Source organism: Solea solea, chromosome 19, assembly GCF_958295425.1.
Source record: "Solea solea chromosome 19, fSolSol10.1, whole genome shotgun sequence".
NCBI classification, from domain to species: domain Eukaryota; kingdom Metazoa; phylum Chordata; class Actinopteri; order Pleuronectiformes; family Soleidae; genus Solea; species Solea solea.
This window is the reverse complement of record NC_081152.1, coordinates 8,939,576-8,959,175: the sequence shown is the minus strand read 5'-3', so window position 1 is coordinate 8,959,175 and position 19,600 is coordinate 8,939,576. Positions and strand designations below refer to the sequence as shown.

General features: G+C 41.3%; 2 protein-coding genes across 2 annotated transcripts in view; one reads left to right on the top strand and one right to left on the bottom strand.

Moving 5' to 3' along the window:
- Positions 1-7: 7 nt before the first annotated feature.
- On the bottom strand, positions 8-9,695 carry dhx29 (DEAH (Asp-Glu-Ala-His) box polypeptide 29). Its single transcript, XM_058617435.1, has 28 exons — positions 9,376-9,695; positions 8,758-8,831; positions 8,503-8,616; positions 8,290-8,419; positions 8,060-8,199; positions 7,814-7,963; positions 7,423-7,549; positions 7,166-7,324; positions 6,603-6,771; positions 6,388-6,508; positions 5,909-6,298; positions 5,563-5,829; positions 5,299-5,442; positions 5,000-5,176; positions 4,602-4,742; positions 4,344-4,485; positions 4,134-4,254; positions 3,917-4,001; positions 3,696-3,784; positions 3,213-3,341; positions 3,040-3,115; positions 2,722-2,946; positions 2,472-2,608; positions 2,098-2,188; positions 1,677-1,976; positions 1,471-1,602; positions 1,044-1,140; positions 8-780 (listed from the first exon to the last, which is right to left on the bottom strand). Exons 1-28 carry the CDS (start codon positions 9,542-9,544, stop codon positions 725-727), a joined length of 4,152 nt encoding a protein of 1,383 aa, XP_058473418.1. The 5' UTR covers positions 9,545-9,695; the 3' UTR covers positions 8-724.
- Positions 9,696-9,969: 274 nt separating this feature from the next.
- The window catches only part of mtrex (Mtr4 exosome RNA helicase), a 21,924-nt gene continuing 12,293 nt past the window's right edge, over positions 9,970-19,600 (top strand). Inside the window, exons 1-14 of the mRNA XM_058616521.1 lie at positions 9,970-10,116; positions 10,970-11,110; positions 11,530-11,596; positions 11,683-11,745; positions 11,851-11,963; positions 12,251-12,425; positions 12,542-12,632; positions 12,721-12,845; positions 13,273-13,371; positions 13,549-13,669; positions 13,832-13,963; positions 17,055-17,134; positions 17,577-17,687; positions 19,181-19,282. Coding sequence (XP_058472504.1) covers positions 10,016-10,116; positions 10,970-11,110; positions 11,530-11,596; positions 11,683-11,745; positions 11,851-11,963; positions 12,251-12,425; positions 12,542-12,632; positions 12,721-12,845; positions 13,273-13,371; positions 13,549-13,669; positions 13,832-13,963; positions 17,055-17,134; positions 17,577-17,687; positions 19,181-19,282 — 1,521 coding nt within the window. The 5' untranslated portion in view covers positions 9,970-10,015. The remainder of the gene's footprint in view (positions 10,117-10,969; positions 11,111-11,529; positions 11,597-11,682; positions 11,746-11,850; positions 11,964-12,250; positions 12,426-12,541; positions 12,633-12,720; positions 12,846-13,272; positions 13,372-13,548; positions 13,670-13,831; positions 13,964-17,054; positions 17,135-17,576; positions 17,688-19,180; positions 19,283-19,600) is intronic.

The following is a 19,600-nucleotide window of genomic DNA, read 5'->3' as shown; positions in this document are numbered from 1 at the left end:
GGATGGATGGACTTAATTCAGCTTTTATTTTCCACTGCATTTGGAAACACAATTCTTTTGCACTTCTTCAGAGAGTTCAGGTGTGAATGCACTCACTGCGTCCTGAATGCATATTTATGACATGTGATCACGTCGTGTAAACCAGTAAAAACGTGAGAGACTTAGCCGGCGTCCTCTGACCCACTTCAGTTCCACTGTGAACTGAAAGCTTTCATTTCACTCTTCAGGACTCGCATATCAGCGTCACAATACTAACACTGATCCACACATGATTTTGATTTTTCCAGGCGTTTAAATCTCATTTTCATGATACAGCAGCAGACCTCTCACTCCACCTCACTCATACCAACACATTAACAGACACGTCTGTATGGTCAGACCTTTTTAAAAGCATGATTTTTTTTGTTTTGTTCGTGTGAACAGCAGATACAAATCTGTCATATTTGCATACAGCATGAGGAAGTGAGATCCAATCGCAAGTGATCGCAGGAAGCATTTGAATGGCAGGTGTGAACAGTCGCAAGTTTGAAAGTGGAAATTTCATATCATACACTCCTGAGCTCCTGATAAATAAGAGTCCAACCCACATGTTGTCTGCAGGTGTCAATCCTGAACAGTAGATTTGACACAATAAGGATTTTGTCTGCAGGACTCCTGCACACACAGCCTAAGTCCTGGTTTGCAGGTTCTTTCTGTGGCGAATGCTTCCGGAGTTGGTCAGTTATCACAGAGCATGCTCGGATTGGATCAGATCCAAAATCATCTGGATGGTCCCCTCACCTACAGTGGACATAAGAGACTGGATCAGATCAGATTCAGGAAAAATATACTTATTTATTATTCATACCAGCACACTTCATCCATGTAATATAGAGCTATGGAAGGCATCTACCGTGACGTTACATTGCAATCGAAACATACTGTTTAAAAGTACTATTTTTAAAGAGGCAAGCAATTGGTCTTCAAAGCAAATGTTGCACAAGTGTTAATTGCAACTTTATGCTGCTTAATGTAAAGGAAACAACTTTCATGGTTGGATTTACCTTCCAGATTCATCCTTGGATTCTCCAGCTTCCTTTCGAGCAGAGAGTCCATCAGCTTCCTCAGGTGTTTGAAGATCACACCGATGCGAACGGGAGCCTTTAAAATGGAAAGAAATAAGCCCATGTTGACTTTTTTATGCCAATTTCACAATAAACAAACAGAAAACAACCCCACGAACACCAATGACGGGTGGACAAGTGGTGGATAAAGGAGGACAGGAAGAAGAAGACATTATAGTTATGGACAACTTTTGCAAATGTTTAATTTCACATTAAACATGACTATTTGGTCCAGTAAAAAATTTTCATATCAATTTCAGCCTTCTTTTTAGATAATTGAATCCAATGACTTTATGAAGGACTATGAAATCCTTTCAAAGACTTTTTAAGGATCCACTGGAACCCTGAAACCCTCTTAACATCTGACCTGGAACTGTATCCATCCATCAAGTGTGATGAGTCTCTCTCTGTGCTGAATATCAATGTCACCTCCAAACAGCAGCATTGGAAATGGAGATATCAGAGTGGTGTCTCGCAGGTAGATCTTGGTGTATTTCACCTTGAAGGAGAAGCAGGCATTAGCACAAATGTGACGAACGAGACATACGAGATAAACAGAGTCTTCATTCATACCTTCTCCTGGTACAGCAGCCAGCCGTGGGTCTGCAGGTTGCGGTTCACGGATGACGGATGGACTTGCGCTTTGCCTTGAGGCGTCTCCACCGTGCAGGCCAGTCGCTCGAGCACATCCACCGAGGGTGTGCACAAGACCCGAGCCACGCTGTCGTAGAGCCCCGCCGTCAGCGCTGCGTTCAAGACTGTGATCTGCTGCTTGGACAGCGGGGCCACCTGCGGGGCCTTAGAGCGAGAGGAGGAGCGAGGTGACCAGAAACCTGCCTGCTCCATCATCTTCATCAGCTCATGCCTCACATCCTGCATGGAACATGTCAAACAGGGCAGCGGAACGGTGGAGAAAGGACAAAAGAATCATTTGTGTAAAAGTAAGTAAAGAGGCCCAGGTGAGAGTGTGTGCACGTGTAAGTGAGGGTGATACCTCTATTGTCATGAGAGCTGTTCTGTTGAGGAAGTGCTTCCTACAGTAAGACATTTCTGCTCTCGGTCCCTCAGTCTGTGAGTTCTTCCACCTAAAACAAACACAGTCATCAGATGTAGTTTACTTTTGTTTCAGGGTTTTCCATGGGTTACCAAATTAAACCATCATAATTATACTGCAAAGCATCATGAACATCCAGCCTATACTGGCACGCAGTTTAAAGTATGTCAAATTTATGCATTGCACATTTGGATACAGCATTCAGGTAATATATTCCAGCTAGTGCTCCGTTCATCTCTATGGCTCAGTAGGCCAACACAACAAGTGTGGTGTGGATTATTGGTTAAAAGCATCTTTAACAGAACAGGCCATACCCCACATATGCATTGTAGATAGTCAGGTGATCAGAGTTTGCCAATGCCAGTGCAGCTTTGGCCAAGTTAGCTTCATCCTTTCTATTCATCGGTGTGGAGAAGGGAGACTTCTCAGCGATGGCTGCTGCAATGGTTGCCTGAAACAAATCTTTCATTAACACGCATCTCAAAAGTAAAAGATATACAATACAATAGAAAAAAAACTCTAAAACATGTAATCATTGCATGATATGAGGTAGTGGGGCATTACTATGGGCTGCAGGCAGCCGAGGATGGCTCCGTAAATCAGCATTTTGCCGATCTTCACGTTGACAGGCAGACTCGCCAGGTGGTGTCCCAAAGGAGTGAGGAGGTGATTGGTGAGGTGACACGCACCTATCTTCCTCAGCAAGTTGATAGCATTACTGACTGACTGTGGCTGAGGAGCATCGAGGGCCCGGCTCAGGAAATCCTCCGGGGAACCATACTGGCATTTCTACCAAACAAAAGAGAAGGCAGGGGTAAGAATGGGGATGAAGAAGCAGAAACTTCTCTTTGGTGTCCATTCAGTTGAGTAACGGTAGCATACCATGATATGGAGGCAGAGCTCCTCCAGTGGGACCCGTAGTATCTCTGGTATGGAATAATCCATGAAGGCATCAAACCTGAGGTTTAAAAAAATATATATTTTTTTTTACTGTATTGAATCATCCTCACAATCATCCTCTATATTTAAAGAAAATGTGAAAATGCACTCCATGCCTGAATTTTGGGTAGAGTCTGAAGCAGAAGCCGTTACGGACACGTCCTGCCCTCCCCTGCCTCTGGAGGGCGCTGGCTTTGGAAACAAATGTTTCCACCAGAGAACTCATCTGGCTGCTCTCATGGTACCTGAGCGACACAAACGTTCACAGAGTCAAAAATGATCTGCAACCATTCTGCCATTAGTATAAATGTAGCCTTGGTACTGCCAGACACCAACAGAAGTCACGGTTGACAGATAATGAATCCTTTCCTGCCACCAGGTGGTGAGATCTGTAATTTCAACTTAAATGTCTGAGCAGTGAAATAACTTTATCAAATCTTCATCTGATCAAAATTGCTGCAGACTTTTTGGTTGAAGTCATAAAACAGACAAAGTTTCACTTTTTAAAAAAAAAAAAAAATTTGTAACAGATAACGATAATAGTGTATATTAACCATGCTACTGCAATATTAAAATGCACATTGTTTACGGGCACTTACTTGTTTTCTTTGGTCTTCCCAGTGTCTATGACAAACACGACATCAGGGATCGTCACACCTGTCTCAGCGATGTTAGTCGACAACACAATCTAAACATAAGACACAGGAGAGATGTCCATGACCTTAGGTTGTATTTTTTTTTTGTCTTTGAATCTGTTGTATATGGGATTTTAGTTCTTAAATTTAAAGTCTTAAATACTCTCTAACATATTTATTAGTACCTTCCTGACTCCAGCAGGGGGCACTGTGAAGGCAGCCGCCTGGTCTTTGGATGAAAGTGTTGAGTGGAGAGCTACAATCCTGTACCTTGAAGTAAGAGACAAAACTCACTGTGAGATGGTGGTAAACTTCAGATTATTTGTACAGTTTAGTGTGTTGCGCAACTTTTTATGTGTGTGTGTGTGTGTGTGTGTGTGTGTGTGTGTGTGTGTGTGTCACCTGTTTCTCTCCCTGAACCTCTTGTCTGAAGTGAGCAGGTCGTGCAGCTGCTGGATATGAGCCAACCCTGGAAGGAACACGAGAGCGGCTCCATCCAAAACTGCAAATTGTGGGGATTTGTCTGTAGACACACAAAAACAAACCCATATTAGAACCAACCCATACAAGACGTAGTATATCAGACGTAGTAATTGTGACAAGGTTTTTTACCTAGATAGTCTAAGAGGTCAACCAGCAAGTCCATGTTGATCTTATTGGGGTTCATGTATTGCAACACCTGCCGTGTTCTGCTGCTAAAGTGGTCGAGGTCAGGACCCAGGTCCCAGCCTGAGGAGTCCCTCAATATCACCTCCTAAACACATAGAAACACACAGATTAATAATTATAAATCACTACAGCCCAATGAACGTGCGTTACATACCAAACATAATAGTAATATAGTAATAGTAATAAAAAGCCAAATCATACCTGGTGTTGAAATGTCTTGCCGCCTTTTTGTGTGATAGAGATGCTGACTTCTTCCTCTTCTTCCAGAATTTTCTGACAGTACTCTGAGTCTTTTTCCAGGGCGTAGCCTGTCTGCTCCACGATGTCTTCTAGATGAAACACCTGAAAAACAAAACCACAGGAGGCTGAATAACGTCCATGCAGATAAATGAACAGCAGCTTTGATTCGCGTCATCACGTCCAAAGCAGTTCCATAGACAAAGACAAGTCATTTCAGTTTAATTTTACCGGATGGTAGGTTTGTCTTACAGTTTTACGCATCCTTTCATAAACAGCACGTGAATTACTATACACTATAAATCAAAGTTCCTTTTTTTTTTGCTTGGTTCAAAGAGGTTCGTTTAAAAATAAAAAAATACCTCGACTGGGAAAGTCCTGCCGGGAATATTGATCACTGGGCAGCGGTTGAAGTAGTTGGAGAACTTGTCACAGTCGACTGTGGCGCTCATGAGAATCAGCTGCAGGTCCGATCTCCTCATAACAACGTCTTTCAGGATGGTCAGCAGGAAGTCTGACTGCACACTGCGCTCATGGACCTGGCAAATGAAGAGAGGTCCAGTGAAGAATATGCCAATATCAATACAATTGATGCATATTGTCAGGTTTGCAAAAAAACAAAAATTTAATTGAACTGAATTGAAAATTGAATTGTCCGTACCTCGTCTACGATGATGTGAGTCAGTGAACTCAGGTGTCTGTCGTGCTGCAGCTTCCTCAGCAGAACTCCAGTCGTACAGTAGAGCAGACGGGTCCACTCCCCGGACAGGTTCTCCATGCGGATCTGGTATCCGCACAACGACGACTGAAACACAAATTCAACATTACACACAATCAGTGCAGCAGGTGTCAGTGCATCTTTGTGCATCATTGCAGTAGGGGAACTGAGGTCTCAAGATGCTGCCCTTAAAGATGTGATTCCCACCTTGGATCCGGGTCCATCCTCACACCCAAGCTCCTGAGTGACTCTGCAGGCCAGACTCATGGCAGATATCCTGCGAGGCTGAGTCACCACGATGTTGCAGGGCTGTGCCGCTTTGCCCCCAGTCAACAGCTCCTCCAGCAGGAACTGAGGAATCTGTGTACTCTTCCCACTGCCCGTCTCGCCAGCCACCACCACCACAGAGTGGCGCTGTAGAGCCTCCAGGACACGACGGCGGTGTTGGAAGACAGGAAGCTGCTCTCGCTCTGCCTAGTTAAATGTACAACACTAATTTAATTTCTGTATTTAATTCTAACTGTACCATCAGGAGATGTTAAAGGGTATTTACCAGCAGTTTGAGAGCGAGTGGTGACTTCTTCAGCTTCAGTAAAAGCTCTCTTCCTGCCCTGAGTGCTCCCTCCTCTTCCCTCCTGCACCCGCTTTTCTCACTCTTGTCTTCCAGATCTTCTCCATCCCTGATATCAAGACTAGCCAGGTTCTCCCAGGACTCTTCGGGCTCGTCATCTCCACTATGGTCCAGCACAGCCTGGTCTTGGGATCCTGACCCTTGCTCTTGGCTCTGGCTCTGCTGCTGTTTGAGTCGGGACAGGAGCCGGGAGATGAACTGATCTCGAGGTTTGTTTGCGGCAGTGCGGTTCTCCTCCTGTCGCTGCTGGTCGCCGTCTCTCCACTCCAACCACACATCTCTGTAGGTTGGAGGAAGCAGCTGGTGCACCGACTGAGAGGGGGAAAAGGAACACATTTATTTTATATAAAGCACAGAATTATATGAGGCTAAAACACAGCAAAAATGTTAACATGTAGTACCTGTCCTTTAATAAGGGTGTAGAGCGCCAGTGTGGCTGCCAGATGTTGAGCTTGCATGCTGTCCTCAGTCAGAATGGTGGGACAAACCTCCAGAACATCCTCTATCCTCTGAATACGCACTCTGGAGATCATACGTGCAGAGAAAATTAAATAACATTTTACCTATACACAACATACATTATGGTAATAAGGACACAGAAACACAGAATACTCACTTGCATTTCCAGTATCTCCCAGCAGGAACCTTGTGGAAAGCCGGTGCAGGACTCTTGGGCAGGTTCTTTCGGACCCAGTCAATGAGGAACTGTTTGGGAGACTTTCCAGTCCAGCTGCGAGCTGTATAGTCAAAATTACGAATGTCCTTTGGCTCGTTCTTCTTCACAGCTGTGATGTAAAGTGACATAAACTGATCAGCAACAAAGTCAGAGGTCACTGAAGCCAGATGCCCTCTGGTGCCTAGGAGTCTGTCTGATAATGGCTTCTAATGTTGGGATTTAACAATCTGAAAGTCCCTATCTCAGCTATAACAGCTATCTCTATATACAATTGTAAATTTGGGACACTCTTTGATGATGAATTATTTATCCCTGAGGACAGAGGTCCTGAATCCAAGGTGGCACCGGAAACATCTTGAATATCTAGTTTGAGGAAATAATTCACTAAGGTGAAGGTAAAAATGAGCCATACCCATGTTTTTTCATGGTGGTGCAGTCTGTGAACAAAGTAGCTATTCCATAGTAGAAAATATAATTTCCTGTAATAAATAAATGTGATGAACCTTTCTCAGCGGGAGGCTCCTTTTCAGCTCGTTCAAACAGATTAAAGGGGACGTCCTCTTTGCCCTCACTGACTGGAACTGTTTTCTTTTCCCTCTGCGGAATATCCACCACCTTTATAGTTGGATTGAACACGGGGTGGGCTTCCAGCTGCTTCATTTCTAGAAATATGAAAATAGAAATATACGTATTCTGCGTGACTCAATAGTGGTTTCAAAGGAGACGTTTAATGTCTACAGAAAAGAGGCAAAGTATGCACCTTGCTGTATGATGCGTATCCTGTCCTGTGCCGTCCTTTGGCCCAACTTGTCCCCTTTGGTCTTGGCAGCGGTCGCCATTTCTTTAGTGTCATACAGCTGAGCGGTGAGGACCAAATAGCGGTCGTTCTACACAGCAAGGAATGAAACACATCGTTATAGAACAACTTCACAGTGGCACATACAGTGAATATTTAAAGTTAGTGTAGGTAACCATCACATCTTCCTACCTGTATATAAACAATGAAAAAAACATGTTAATGGTGAAATGTGGTTTTGCATGCAGCATGGAGGTGGAATTTTCACTGAACATACTGTATATATAGTAATATTAAAAAGGGAGATAGATGAAAAGAGAGTTAGATGAGATGTGAGAATAAATTTTTTTTTTACTGGGTCAAACTTTTCCTCCAGCTCAGGATTGTGCCCCCTCTTCTTCTCTCTATCTTCCTCTTCCTCCTCACCATCATCTTCATCACTGCTCTGTTCCGCATACCTTAAGATCCAGTCCTTCACGCTTGCAGCTTCGTCCTTTTCTGGGGCCTGCCAGACACAACACACACTTATAATAAGCCATGATAAAACCCCACGCTACACATCCGTCCAACCCAATGCACATTTGGTAATGAGTGCACAAACCTTGCTGGGCTCTTTGCGTATACTGTTGGGTGCTTTGGGGCTTGGGGTGGCAGGTGTCTGTTGAGCAGGAGGCTGGTACCTGGGCCTGCTCTTCTGGCTTTCCTCCTGCATCTGCTGGCTAAAACCTTCGGGCAGCTCATCTGGCAAAGGAAACAGTAAATTATAGTTCCTTGACCTGTTTGTGTACGATACAGTGGTTATATCTGATCTGATTGCCGATGCGCTGTTACCATCTTTAAGGTTGAGACAGAGCCAGTCGAGAGCAGAGTGGAGATCCCCTCCATAGAGCACACTGCTCTTCATCGCCTCCTCAATGTGCTCTCTCTTGAAGTTGAACTTCTGTAGAGCTGTGTACAGGTCCTGAAGCACATTAAGAAAAAGTTTAGAAAAAAAAATAAAAAAATATTTTGAATAAAACAATTGCGGGGAAATTTTGTCTTCACCAGCAGTTTCTTGCTTGTAAGTCTGCCTGAAACATGCTCTTTGTCCCCATTCTCCTGTCTGAAATCATTGATCAGCTTGATGATCCTCTTCTCCAAGTCAGCTTGGATAGTGACCTGTGTGAGCAAGAGGAGTCCGATTCATTTCTACATTTTTTTTTATGTCTTTCAGGGTGAAGCAAAATCCACAATCTCTGCAGTTGAATAAATTAAATGCATGTGGGCCATCAACAACAGTTACAATGGCGGTTGACTCACTTTCAGAATGGACTTGTCTGAGACTCCACCTGTGTCCACTTGTGCAGTGTTTGCAAGGCTGTAGGTCTTTGGAGCTGGAGTAAGGTTACAGCAGATCAGTTTATGTTACATCTCACTTTATGTTAAAACCGATCATTTTTACTGACATAATCAATAGAAATATTTTACATCACAGAATTGTTGACACATTGTTGACACTGGTTTATAACAGAAAAGAATGTGTTATATTCAGATTATTTTGATCTCCTTTTTACACTTTGTTGTACTATTATGGTATTTGAATGGTATTGTTGCAATCTCAGATACATTTAATTTGACAAGTATCTTACCAAAACCTAAATATTGTAATGCTCATCCCTACTGACAGGAACACTGATCTCAGCTGGTAAACGACCAAAACACACCAACTGTAATGAGTAGCCCAAAGAGGTTTGGTGAACCTTTTGTTACACACATCAAAAATACAGGTATGATAAAGTCACTGTGTGTAAATACACCATCTAATGAAGAACGATCACGATACTATCATATCAACACGCTTTGAGCCTTTCAACACGCTGTGGGTGTCTTTTACGGTGAATCCAGACAACGTATGAGAGAATGAACCCGGTTTATTACCCTTTGACTTGTTTTCTTTGGCTGGTTTAGCCGGCTTGGCGTTGGCTGGTTGCTTCTTCGGCTCCTCCGCCACGCTGTTCACCGCTGCAGCTACACCGCTCCTGCCCTGTGCTGCTGCCGCCACAGCCGGGGCCACCGGAGCTGCCGATTTCTTCTTTTTTCCACCCATTAAGTCAAACAAACACAGCCTATGTGTGGCACCTGTGTGTGGGTAGGCGATGACAAGTCATTGAAAGGGTAAAACAGTGCTGATTATGAATAGAGACACAACATTAGGCTAGTTTGTTTTTCCATCTCTGCCTGTCGGTGACTGACGAGACCTACGCGGCTGCCGTAGTGTAGTATCATGTTGCGTTCAGTAACATAGGGAAAAAAAAGCAATGAAACTTAGTATCACGACAGATAAACAAAAGATAAAGAAGTTCGATGACAATTCGTCGTAGTACGTTCTTGCACCTGCTTTCATATGTGGAATAAAATATTTAAATTACCTGTTACCCCTGTTATTTAATTTAAATGCATTCGCACTATATATACTGTAACTTCCACTGGTGGTGCAATGACGCTATAATTTTAAGCCACAACTTGAACGCAGCATATCCTCGTGTTGAATTGTGGGAAGGGGTGTTCCTAAATAATCATGGCTGACGCGTTTGGAGATGGCTTGTTCAGCGTGTTTGATGATGAACAACAAACTACCACGAGCAAAAAGATTCTCCCCCCAGTGCCCCCAGAAACAGGGTAAAGTCTCCGAATCTTTGCGTAGTAAAATTTTGTATTTTAAACCCATAATGATGGATTGTACAGGGACCGTGAACGCGGTATCGCGTGTGCTCGTGACAGTGAAACACCCGTGTGAGTTGGTTAGCATTGCTAGCTTGTTAAGAAGAGTCAAAATGTGGCAGGTTGTGCTGATGAAAGCCAACGCAAAATAGTTTTTATTGTGTTAGACGATTTTGCTAAAGGGCTGCAACTTATTAGGCGAATTTAAGAAATGAAATAATATGATAAATTGCTGCGAAAGCAGCACTGACCATGTAAATTGGTCAATGTGAGGATACATGTGATTGTTAAGTAGCTAAATGATTATTCTTCTCATAAGTTCTAGCAGGCTGTACACTGAGAGGTGTAAATGCTATCCTCCACAGTTCAAAGTTCGTTATCATAGTCCCATCCATTAATTTGCAGTGTATGAAAAGGAGTGGCATTTCAAAATGTGTGAATTGCAGGAGAAGTTGAATTAATCATTCCCTACAATTAGTTAAACTAGGAAAGTAAATGTGTTTAAAACTATAATTTATGCAACATTTGTCGGATCGCCCTTGCATTGTGATTAAAAGATGATAATGGGGGAAAAAAAAGAGCATTTAAATTATTTATTAGAGCAGATTCAGTAGGGCCTTAGCCCACTGGCATGTCTGGGCCCAAACTATAACTATTATATAAATGTAGCGGAGTGAAAACTGTGAGATAATGTGAGAGGTTGTGTGAGGTTTTCTTTTTTTAAAACATCTGGTAATTTCCATAGTGAACTTGTTCTGTTCAATCTAGACTAACAGAATGTTGTGCCTGTCCGTGTTATTCTCTTTTTCAGGAAAGCTATAAGTAAAAATGGCTCTGAAAAGGATGCTGGACCCTCTGCACGGCTCAAGAGGGAGGTGGACAGTGACGGCGGAGAGGAAGTGGTGTTTGAGAAGAAACCTCGACTTGAGACAGCCTTGGCTAATGACCTAAAGTGAGAGGAGTTACAGCTTAACACTGTAGGACTATGCATGCTGATTATGTGCTTTTGTATGAGTTATTAACACAGTAACATCACTGACTTTGCTAAATGTGCTGTCATTTCTTTGAATCATCCTTGGACACAGACACTTACTCTCACTGTTAATATGGCTGCCAGCAGGAGGGAAACAGAGTTTAGTACCTTCATATGTATTACCTTGAGACTTGTTGTTTGGAAATCTTTATTTGGTTTTGCCCGAGTGTCATTAAACTTACCAGATGAGGTAGCAGTAGACCAGCAGCTCGTGTGGCATGCTAGGTGAAATCAGTGTTGATGATGGGTCAATAGCTTGTAAAACTAGACTTAAAAAAACCCTCAAACTATCCCTTTAATGTTTCTGTGAGGGTAACTCTTTTTTTTTTTTACTTTAGTCTTGCAGAATTCATGCCCCAAGTGAAGGTGGAGCAAGTTGAAACTGTGGAAGGATGCTCACATGAGGTAAGGGAATCAAATGAAAGAATTGTTGCTTTTAGTACTGTTTGTTAAATCTTTATTTGCTGAGCATGTGGTCGTTTCCCTTTTAGGTGGCTTTACCTGCCAGTGATGAATATAAACCTCTGAAATCCAGAGTGGGAAAAGCAGCCAAGGTAAATTGATGTACACTTTTTTGGGGGGAGGGGGTTGACAGAGTTTGATCATAATGTCCAAATACAATTTTGCTAGTGTTAATTGTTGTCTTGTTTGTCTTGCAGGAGTACCCTTTTGTTCTTGACCCATTCCAGCGTGAGGCCATCTTATGTATTGACAACAATGAGTCTGTGCTTGTGTCTGCACACACATCTGCAGGCAAGACTGTCTGTGCTGAGTAAGTATAACATAGAGTACAGATTAACTTTGTTCTATACACACATTAGGGCACAAGCTCACTTTTGCCAAGAATGTCTGTTCTCTACTGTGGCAGCATATGTCACAACTGAGTGTGGTATTTGTATTTAATGCATCTGTGTGCTGCCATTTCCTCTCTTGTGTGATGCATACAAAAATACCAGTTTGACAACAGGCATCGTTTAGATCAAGCAGTCATTTTCAGTAACTATGGTGATGTCTGATGTGTAATCTAACCTTGTTTATCTGATATCCTCATCCTTGCAGATATGCCATAGCTCTAGCCCTCAGAGAAAAGCAGAGAGTGATCTTCACAAGCCCCATCAAGGCACTTTCAAACCAGAAATACAGAGAGATGTACGAGGAGTTTCAGGACGTGGGTCTGATGACTGGTGACGTCACCATCAACCCCACTGCCTCTTGCCTCATCATGACAACAGAGGTGGGATTTGATGATGTGTAAAACAAAGCAGACAATTAGATTTGTTAGATTTCACTTCTATCAGAGGGTGTTGTTAGGAAAGTTGTGACTCATTAGTATTTTTTTTCTTCTTCCAGATCCTGAGGAGCATGTTGTACAGAGGCTCTGAGATAATGAGGGAAGTGGCGTGGGTCGTCTTTGACGAGATCCATTACATGAGAGATGCAGGTGTGCACAAACTGCAAAATGAACGGCACAAGCATATTAATGACCATGATGGGCAATGAAAGTGACTTTACTTGATTTTGCCTTTCAGAGCGTGGTGTCGTGTGGGAGGAGACCATCATTCTTCTTCCTGACAACGTCCATTATGTCTTCTTGTCAGCCACCATCCCCAATGCTAGACAGTTTGCTGAGTGGATTTGTCACCTGCATAAACAGGTGAGATTGTGCAAATATTGAACAGAGCATTATAAATACACTTTTATAGTCTGTTCATTGGTGGAATAGCATGAGTCTTACAATCTAATGCAAACGTTTTCAACCTGAGATGGAAAGTAGCTTAGCATATAGCTTTTGTAGTTGGCTATTTCAGACAATAATACACATGTTTTTCGATGCAGTGTAAACCAGTTCTTCATGCTAACTAAGCGCAACCTGCCAACATTTAAGAAGTATCTAAAGTATCAGGTCACTGTAACACATTTGCTATGATATGAGTTAAGACAAATTTAAGCCTTTTTTTTACCCTTTTATCAAATGACCAAATAATTTGACACATAAAAACATCAAATCTGGTGACTTTTGCAAAGTACTGTGTTTTTCATGTGTTTCTGTTCTGAATAACTTCCCGTTTCATGTCTTGTAGACATGCCATGTTGTGTACACAGACTATCGTCCCACTCCTCTGCAACACTACGTCTTTCCAGCAGGGGGCGATGGTCTCCACCTGGTGGTTGATGAGAACGTAAGGACAACTAAAGACTACACTTACTGGGGTTATGAGGGAGAGTTGATGTATTGATGACAAATGGGTTTTATAGAAGTTTAACTAAATATGTCTCCTTTCAGATTAGACCCAGTCGACTGACACTTGTCTCTATAATATGATTTATATCTTCCAATATCTGTTGGGTTTCACCAGGGAGACTTCAGAGAGGACAATTTCAACACGGCTATGCAGGTGTTGAGAGATGCAGGCGATTCTGGGGGCAGCAGTGGAGGTGGCAAATGGGACCCCAGAGGACGCAAAGGAGGCACTAAAGGTGTGTCTTTGTGTCTGTCTTCAATATCAAAATATCTGTAATGTTGATTAGGTCCAATTTAGCATTATAGTCATTCCCATTGCCTATTCTCCAACTTGTTTGCTTACATCAGGTTACGTCTCTATCTTTTTATTTATTTTTTCGGTTGAATTCTTTCCACAGGTCCATCCAGTGTGTTCAAAATTGTGAAGATGATCATGGAGAGGAATTTCCAGCCTGTTATCATTTTCAGCTTCAGCAAGAAAGAGTGTGAGGCCTACGCACTGCAGGTGGCCAAACTGGACTTTAACACAGGTATGTGCTTTTATCACAACTTATTAGGGATGGGCATTTTGAATGGCTTGATGTCCAGTAACGTTATCACAACCTCAAGTGTGTACTGTGCCGATATCGGTCTTAAAGTAATTTACACCTTCTAAACTATTGAGCTGTTAACATGTTTGTGCTGATGCATTTTCCACCAAGCCATTTCAATTAATTTCAAATTTATAATTCTCTAACTGTGTGAATATTCTTCTCCCATTAAAAAGAAAGAAAGCTGTTACCCACAGCATGCCTAAGCTATAGGCTTTATATAGGATCCAGTAATTTTGACCAGTATTGGATTGATACTCAGTACCCTATTGACTTATCCCTCTATCCTTGTACATCACCCAGCACTCGGACCCAAAGCAACGATACACCCTGTGACCAGGAGGATAGGAATTCTCTTAAAAATATATCTTTAATATACTCACAAATAGTCACGTTAAGTTATTGACTTTTCTAATCAAACACTTTGGAATATTCATGCCCATTCCTACAATGTATATATTGTATGTGTCTCAAACCTATGCTCGGCCTGTCTGTGGAGATTTGCGTCATGTACAGTTTCATTCCGAAACTTGCACATCACCAACATTGTTGGCATGAAGAAATACTGAGTGCTAGTGAGACTCCTTCACTTGTTGAGTTTGAGTTGGCTTATACGGGTTTAACATGCACAGTAAAAGGTTTACATCGGCTCTGGTACCATTAGATTAATGGCAGCTGATGTGTTTTTTTGGCATGAGATCATTTTCTTTTCTTTCCTGTTTTTGCTGAGCTGAATGAGGTCAAATTGTGTCAAGCTTATTCATCTCGCTGTAAATCACTGCTCCGTGTTTACAAAGCATAAATTCTGCTGCTCTAAATACGATAAGGATAAAACATTTTCCAGACTTGACAACTCAGACTTTGATTCATAGCCCCCCTCATTATAGATTTCATAATCTAATGATATTTTCCTCTCTGGCACATCTGTTATTCCAGCAATTAAAACTCTTTGCTCATTCGTCATTTAAGTAGAAACTCAAGTGTTGGCTTGAGATAATGAATCTCTTCTTTGCAAAATTATAGTGTTTAACTGTGGGTTGTATTTTCACAGCACTCATCAGGTATAATGTAACATGACGGATTCAGCATATTCAACAATGAGGATAATTTTGGTTACATTCACAGTGGTTGAGTAGAATGTCTTTGCACACTTATGTAACTGCCTAATCAAATACTTTTTTGTGATAAACTGTTGAGACTTTTGAAGGGGGTTGAAATTAAGCAAGAGAAATGCTCAACAAAATGTGAAATAGTTGGTGAGCCAAAGAGAATGAATCCTCCCCGCTGAGTTATTAACATGAATTTGGTTTATTGTCCATGCACAGCTGCTCCTGTTGTTTACTCCGTTGGACAAGTGAGGTTCTTTCTTGAGGACAAATCTCTGTCTCTGTCAATAATCCAACAAGCTCCATCTGCTCCTGTCCATGTTTTTTCTTTTTTTCTTGTGAAATAAAACATGTTTAATAAGTGTCATAAAGTAATACTGTCTTCGGAAATTAGCTTTGATATCAATATTTTGCATATCGGTCACTGAATGCCTCTATTCTGTAAACATTCTGCCAATATTCTTCATCAATATTGCACAGAACAAACTTAAATACTCAGCCAAAGATAATGTTTTGTTTTGGCATTGTGGGTCGGTTAGGTCTGGGGTAAAAGCCACGTGGCTCTCCATCTGTCCACTTTCGCCTCCCTCTACCTTTTCCACTTACACTCACTTCTTCCATTCTTATTGTTCCCCGGTTTTTCTCTTGTCTCCCAATTGTGTTGGTTTTTGTGTCGGTAGTCGTGTTGTTGTCGGGGGGACAACTGGTGCTGATACATAAATTCCAAGCATGTTGGCGACAAGCTTGCAGAAAATGTGACTGTTGGAAGGACATAGGCCAATGGTCTATTGTGGTGCTGATCTGTGCTGGAAAGCAGAAATTACTATGGCCATTAATGTTGTTTGGATACTGATTACTGTTTCAAAGGAAACTCCCAACCCTTAAGTATTCCACCTGCGTAACACTAGTAATGCAGGGTTTCTGTAAAAAATGTAAAATCTCCAAACCCAAATTTAGAAATAGTTATACAGCTGTATGTAGAACAGAACAGGCAGACATGGTATTAACTGTGAGTTCTACATAAAGCCTATGGCAAGGTATCTGCATCAGGTGTGTTGTGGCCATTCATGGTCCCCAGAGGAGGAATAATCAGGTCTTGGGCCTGTTGCTTGTTTAGCCGTATAGATAGCAGTGGTTTAAGTTGATGTACTTGTGAATGCTTTTAAAAGACTAAGTTGTTTTGATATCTGCAGTCTCTGTAGATCACAGATAACACTTTGGACTTAGTTATATCTTTTATTAAAAGTCGCTCCGTCTTTACCCAACTCTTTTTAATTTATAATGTAAAGTAGATGTCCTGGCTGTTTTAGAGTTAACCTGCTTTGAATAATTGACCCTAGTATTTGTTGTCTCTGGCATTGCTTGCTTTGTCTCATTGACACTGAAATCATTTGGCCTTTCCAGTAAACACTGAGCCATTCGACTTTTTGGAAGTCTAAGTTGAAACCGGGCACATGAGGGGGACGTTTTCCCGAAATGGTTTCATGAATAAAAGTCCTGTGACTAAATCTCCACACTGAAAGAAAAAGAATGGCTGCCTTCCAGTAAACATGTAACTTGGTTTGCACAATAATGACTCTGCCTGTAGTGACACAGTTGGTGTAGTCATATTTAGCAGACTAGACAATAGACATATTTTTGGTAAGAAATGGTACATAATTGCACCAATTACAGATGGCAGCATCATTTGCCTGCTCTGGCTGTGATTGGTGTTTTCCAGCAATTTAATAATTCCCTAAAAACAACTCCTTGTGTTGTCTCACTGCTCATGCCAGGAGAAATCACATGCGAGTTGTGTGAGTGCATGTGATTATTAAGGGTCACACACATGTTCAAAATATAAGAAGTGGCGTTTGTAGTTATATTTAGAATCTTTGAACATCTTACGAGATGATGATGATGATTGTTATTTTTCACGAATGCAGATGACGAGAAACGCCTGGTGGAGGAGGTGTTCAGCAACGCAGTCGACTGTCTTTCAGATGAAGACAAGAAACTCCCTCAGGTGAGGAGACTTGTACAGTGCTTTTATAAACATCTACTGTTCTCGTACCCGTCTTCTAAATAAACATTTGTAAAGCTTGGTTATGAGCACCGGAAAATAGACTTACAGTTTCCTTTAGTCATTTCTGCTGAGAGAACACATTTAAACAACGTTAATGTAAACTGCTGCACCCATAATACCAACACAAGCTTCTGCTGTTTTACCCTGCTGTAATTATTAAAAAAAGCAGTTTTTGCAGTAATTGGGGTATATATCACCACTGTAATAGCAAAGGCAAAGCCTTGCAAACCAAACCATACATCACAGTTGCATGACATTGTTTCAGTGCTTTTCCTCTCTGTCTGTGTCTGTATGTGATTCACTGTTAAACATTTTGCCTGAAACTTATAAACAAGTACTGCAGTCACTAATGTGTGTATTTGTATTTCTTGGTGTGCCTCAGGTAGAGCATGTGCTGCCGCTGCTGAAGAGGGGAATAGGTATCCATCACGGAGGCCTGCTGCCCATCCTGAAGGAGACGATCGAGATCCTTTTCTCCGAAGGCCTCCTCAAGGTACGACTGTCTCTGCATCAAGATCCTCATAAAAACACACTTAATACAAATTAGATGCAGCATGTCAGCACAAGACCTGCAGTGACTTGGTTTGTAAATCATTATCAATGAGTGTTCACCTCAACTTAGCCCAGCCAGGTTTGACTGTACTCTAATTATTTTTTTGTGATTTCATCAGCAATATTAAGTTTAATTGAAGCTTCCATACATTATTCACCAAGGAATAGATTTAAAAAGTGTGCTCACATCATGTGATACCATCAAAATATGCATATTAGAATAGAATAGAATAGAATAGAAATACTTTATTCATCCCCAAGGGGAAATTGTTTTAACAAAGCAGCAATACAAACAATATTATAAACATAAAATGTAAAATGTGCAACAGTAAGAAAAGAAAAAAGTGCAATAATAAAGGAGTGGCATATATTATATTATACTCTGATTATGCAAGGATGAGAAATATGAATGCTTTCATTTTAACATGTCTGGATTACATTTTGATCATTTAGTGTGAGACATTAACCAAACAAAAACAGTTCAATTGTAGCCTTTGACTCACTTAGTGCTTTTTTTCTTCTTCAAATTCATATTTCAATTATAAAACGATTCGATTTTATTTATTTTTTTACAATACAAGTAGCTAGGTTTTGATAACAGCGACTTTATGGAGCAGTGTGTTAGAAAAAAGGTCACCAGTTTGTTTGTATCAGAGGCAAATTCCACACACTTGTGCTGAAAATTTCAGGTTCCCACGTTCACTAGTAAGTGCGAGTAAGTGAGCATTCAGACTGAAAATAGCGCTGTGTTAAAACAATGAAGGGGCCACTGTGGTGGGGCTGTGTGGTTTCAACTGTGAGATGTTTGATCTAATAAATCAGTTTAGATGAGCCAAAACCCAGTATTTTAAAGTTCATGGTGACATGTGTGAGGTAAACGGTAGGAAAAACTCTACCGATGTAATGAAGTGTAATCTACCAGAAATTTGCCTGTGTTTGGTGGCTGCAGCGCGATGCTAGTGGATGATGTCACCTTTGCAGCAACAGTTGAACAAGGTTTATCATTTCTTATCGAGCTGTGCCCCTAGACCGATCTCATTCAAATGAAAAGGAAGTTTTTTTCTTGCAGAATGGTACTGTGTGAGAACGCAGGCTAACTCAAAGATCATCAATGTGCCAACAAAAGGCTGTGAAGAAGAAAACTGTTGGCAGAACAAGCATTTTAAATCAGAAACTTAAGGCACTCGGGGATGGATGAGTAGGCATGTGCACAGTTTTGATTAAATGTGGTATCAGCAAAGGCTTGTAACTAAGTCACACAGTATAATAAATAAAAAAAAAAATGTTCCCATTATTTGAATGCCTTAAATTTCCATTTATGATATTTGGATTTTTACAGTTTCAAAAAAACAACCGGGCGTCTTTTCAAAAATCAGATGACATTGTTGAAATATTCAGGTGACAATTTCCTCATCAATTTTCTTGTCACCGCAGGCCCTGTTCGCCACAGAGACGTTTGCCATGGGCATCAATATGCCCGCCCGCACTGTGCTCTTCACCAGCGCACGCAAGTTTGATGGCAAGAGTCATCGCTTTGTAAGACGACACACACACACACACACGACATTATCAAACTGGTTCCTACATTTTCACTCTGATAATGTTAAATACATCACTTTTAATCTTAGTTTTCCCTCAGTCTGAAGTATTTACTTGCAGTTTCAGTACATACTTGAATATACATTATACATTTTACTCCTCTGCAATACTGAGTTGAATAGTTTTTAGTTATTTAGAATTAAAATGTCTTTCTTAGCAATTAATTTATCATTATCCCACATTGTCCAAAGAACTTTACACTTTGCTATTTCTTTTTTAAGATGTTTAAAATGCATTTTGGTGCTCTTTGAAGGG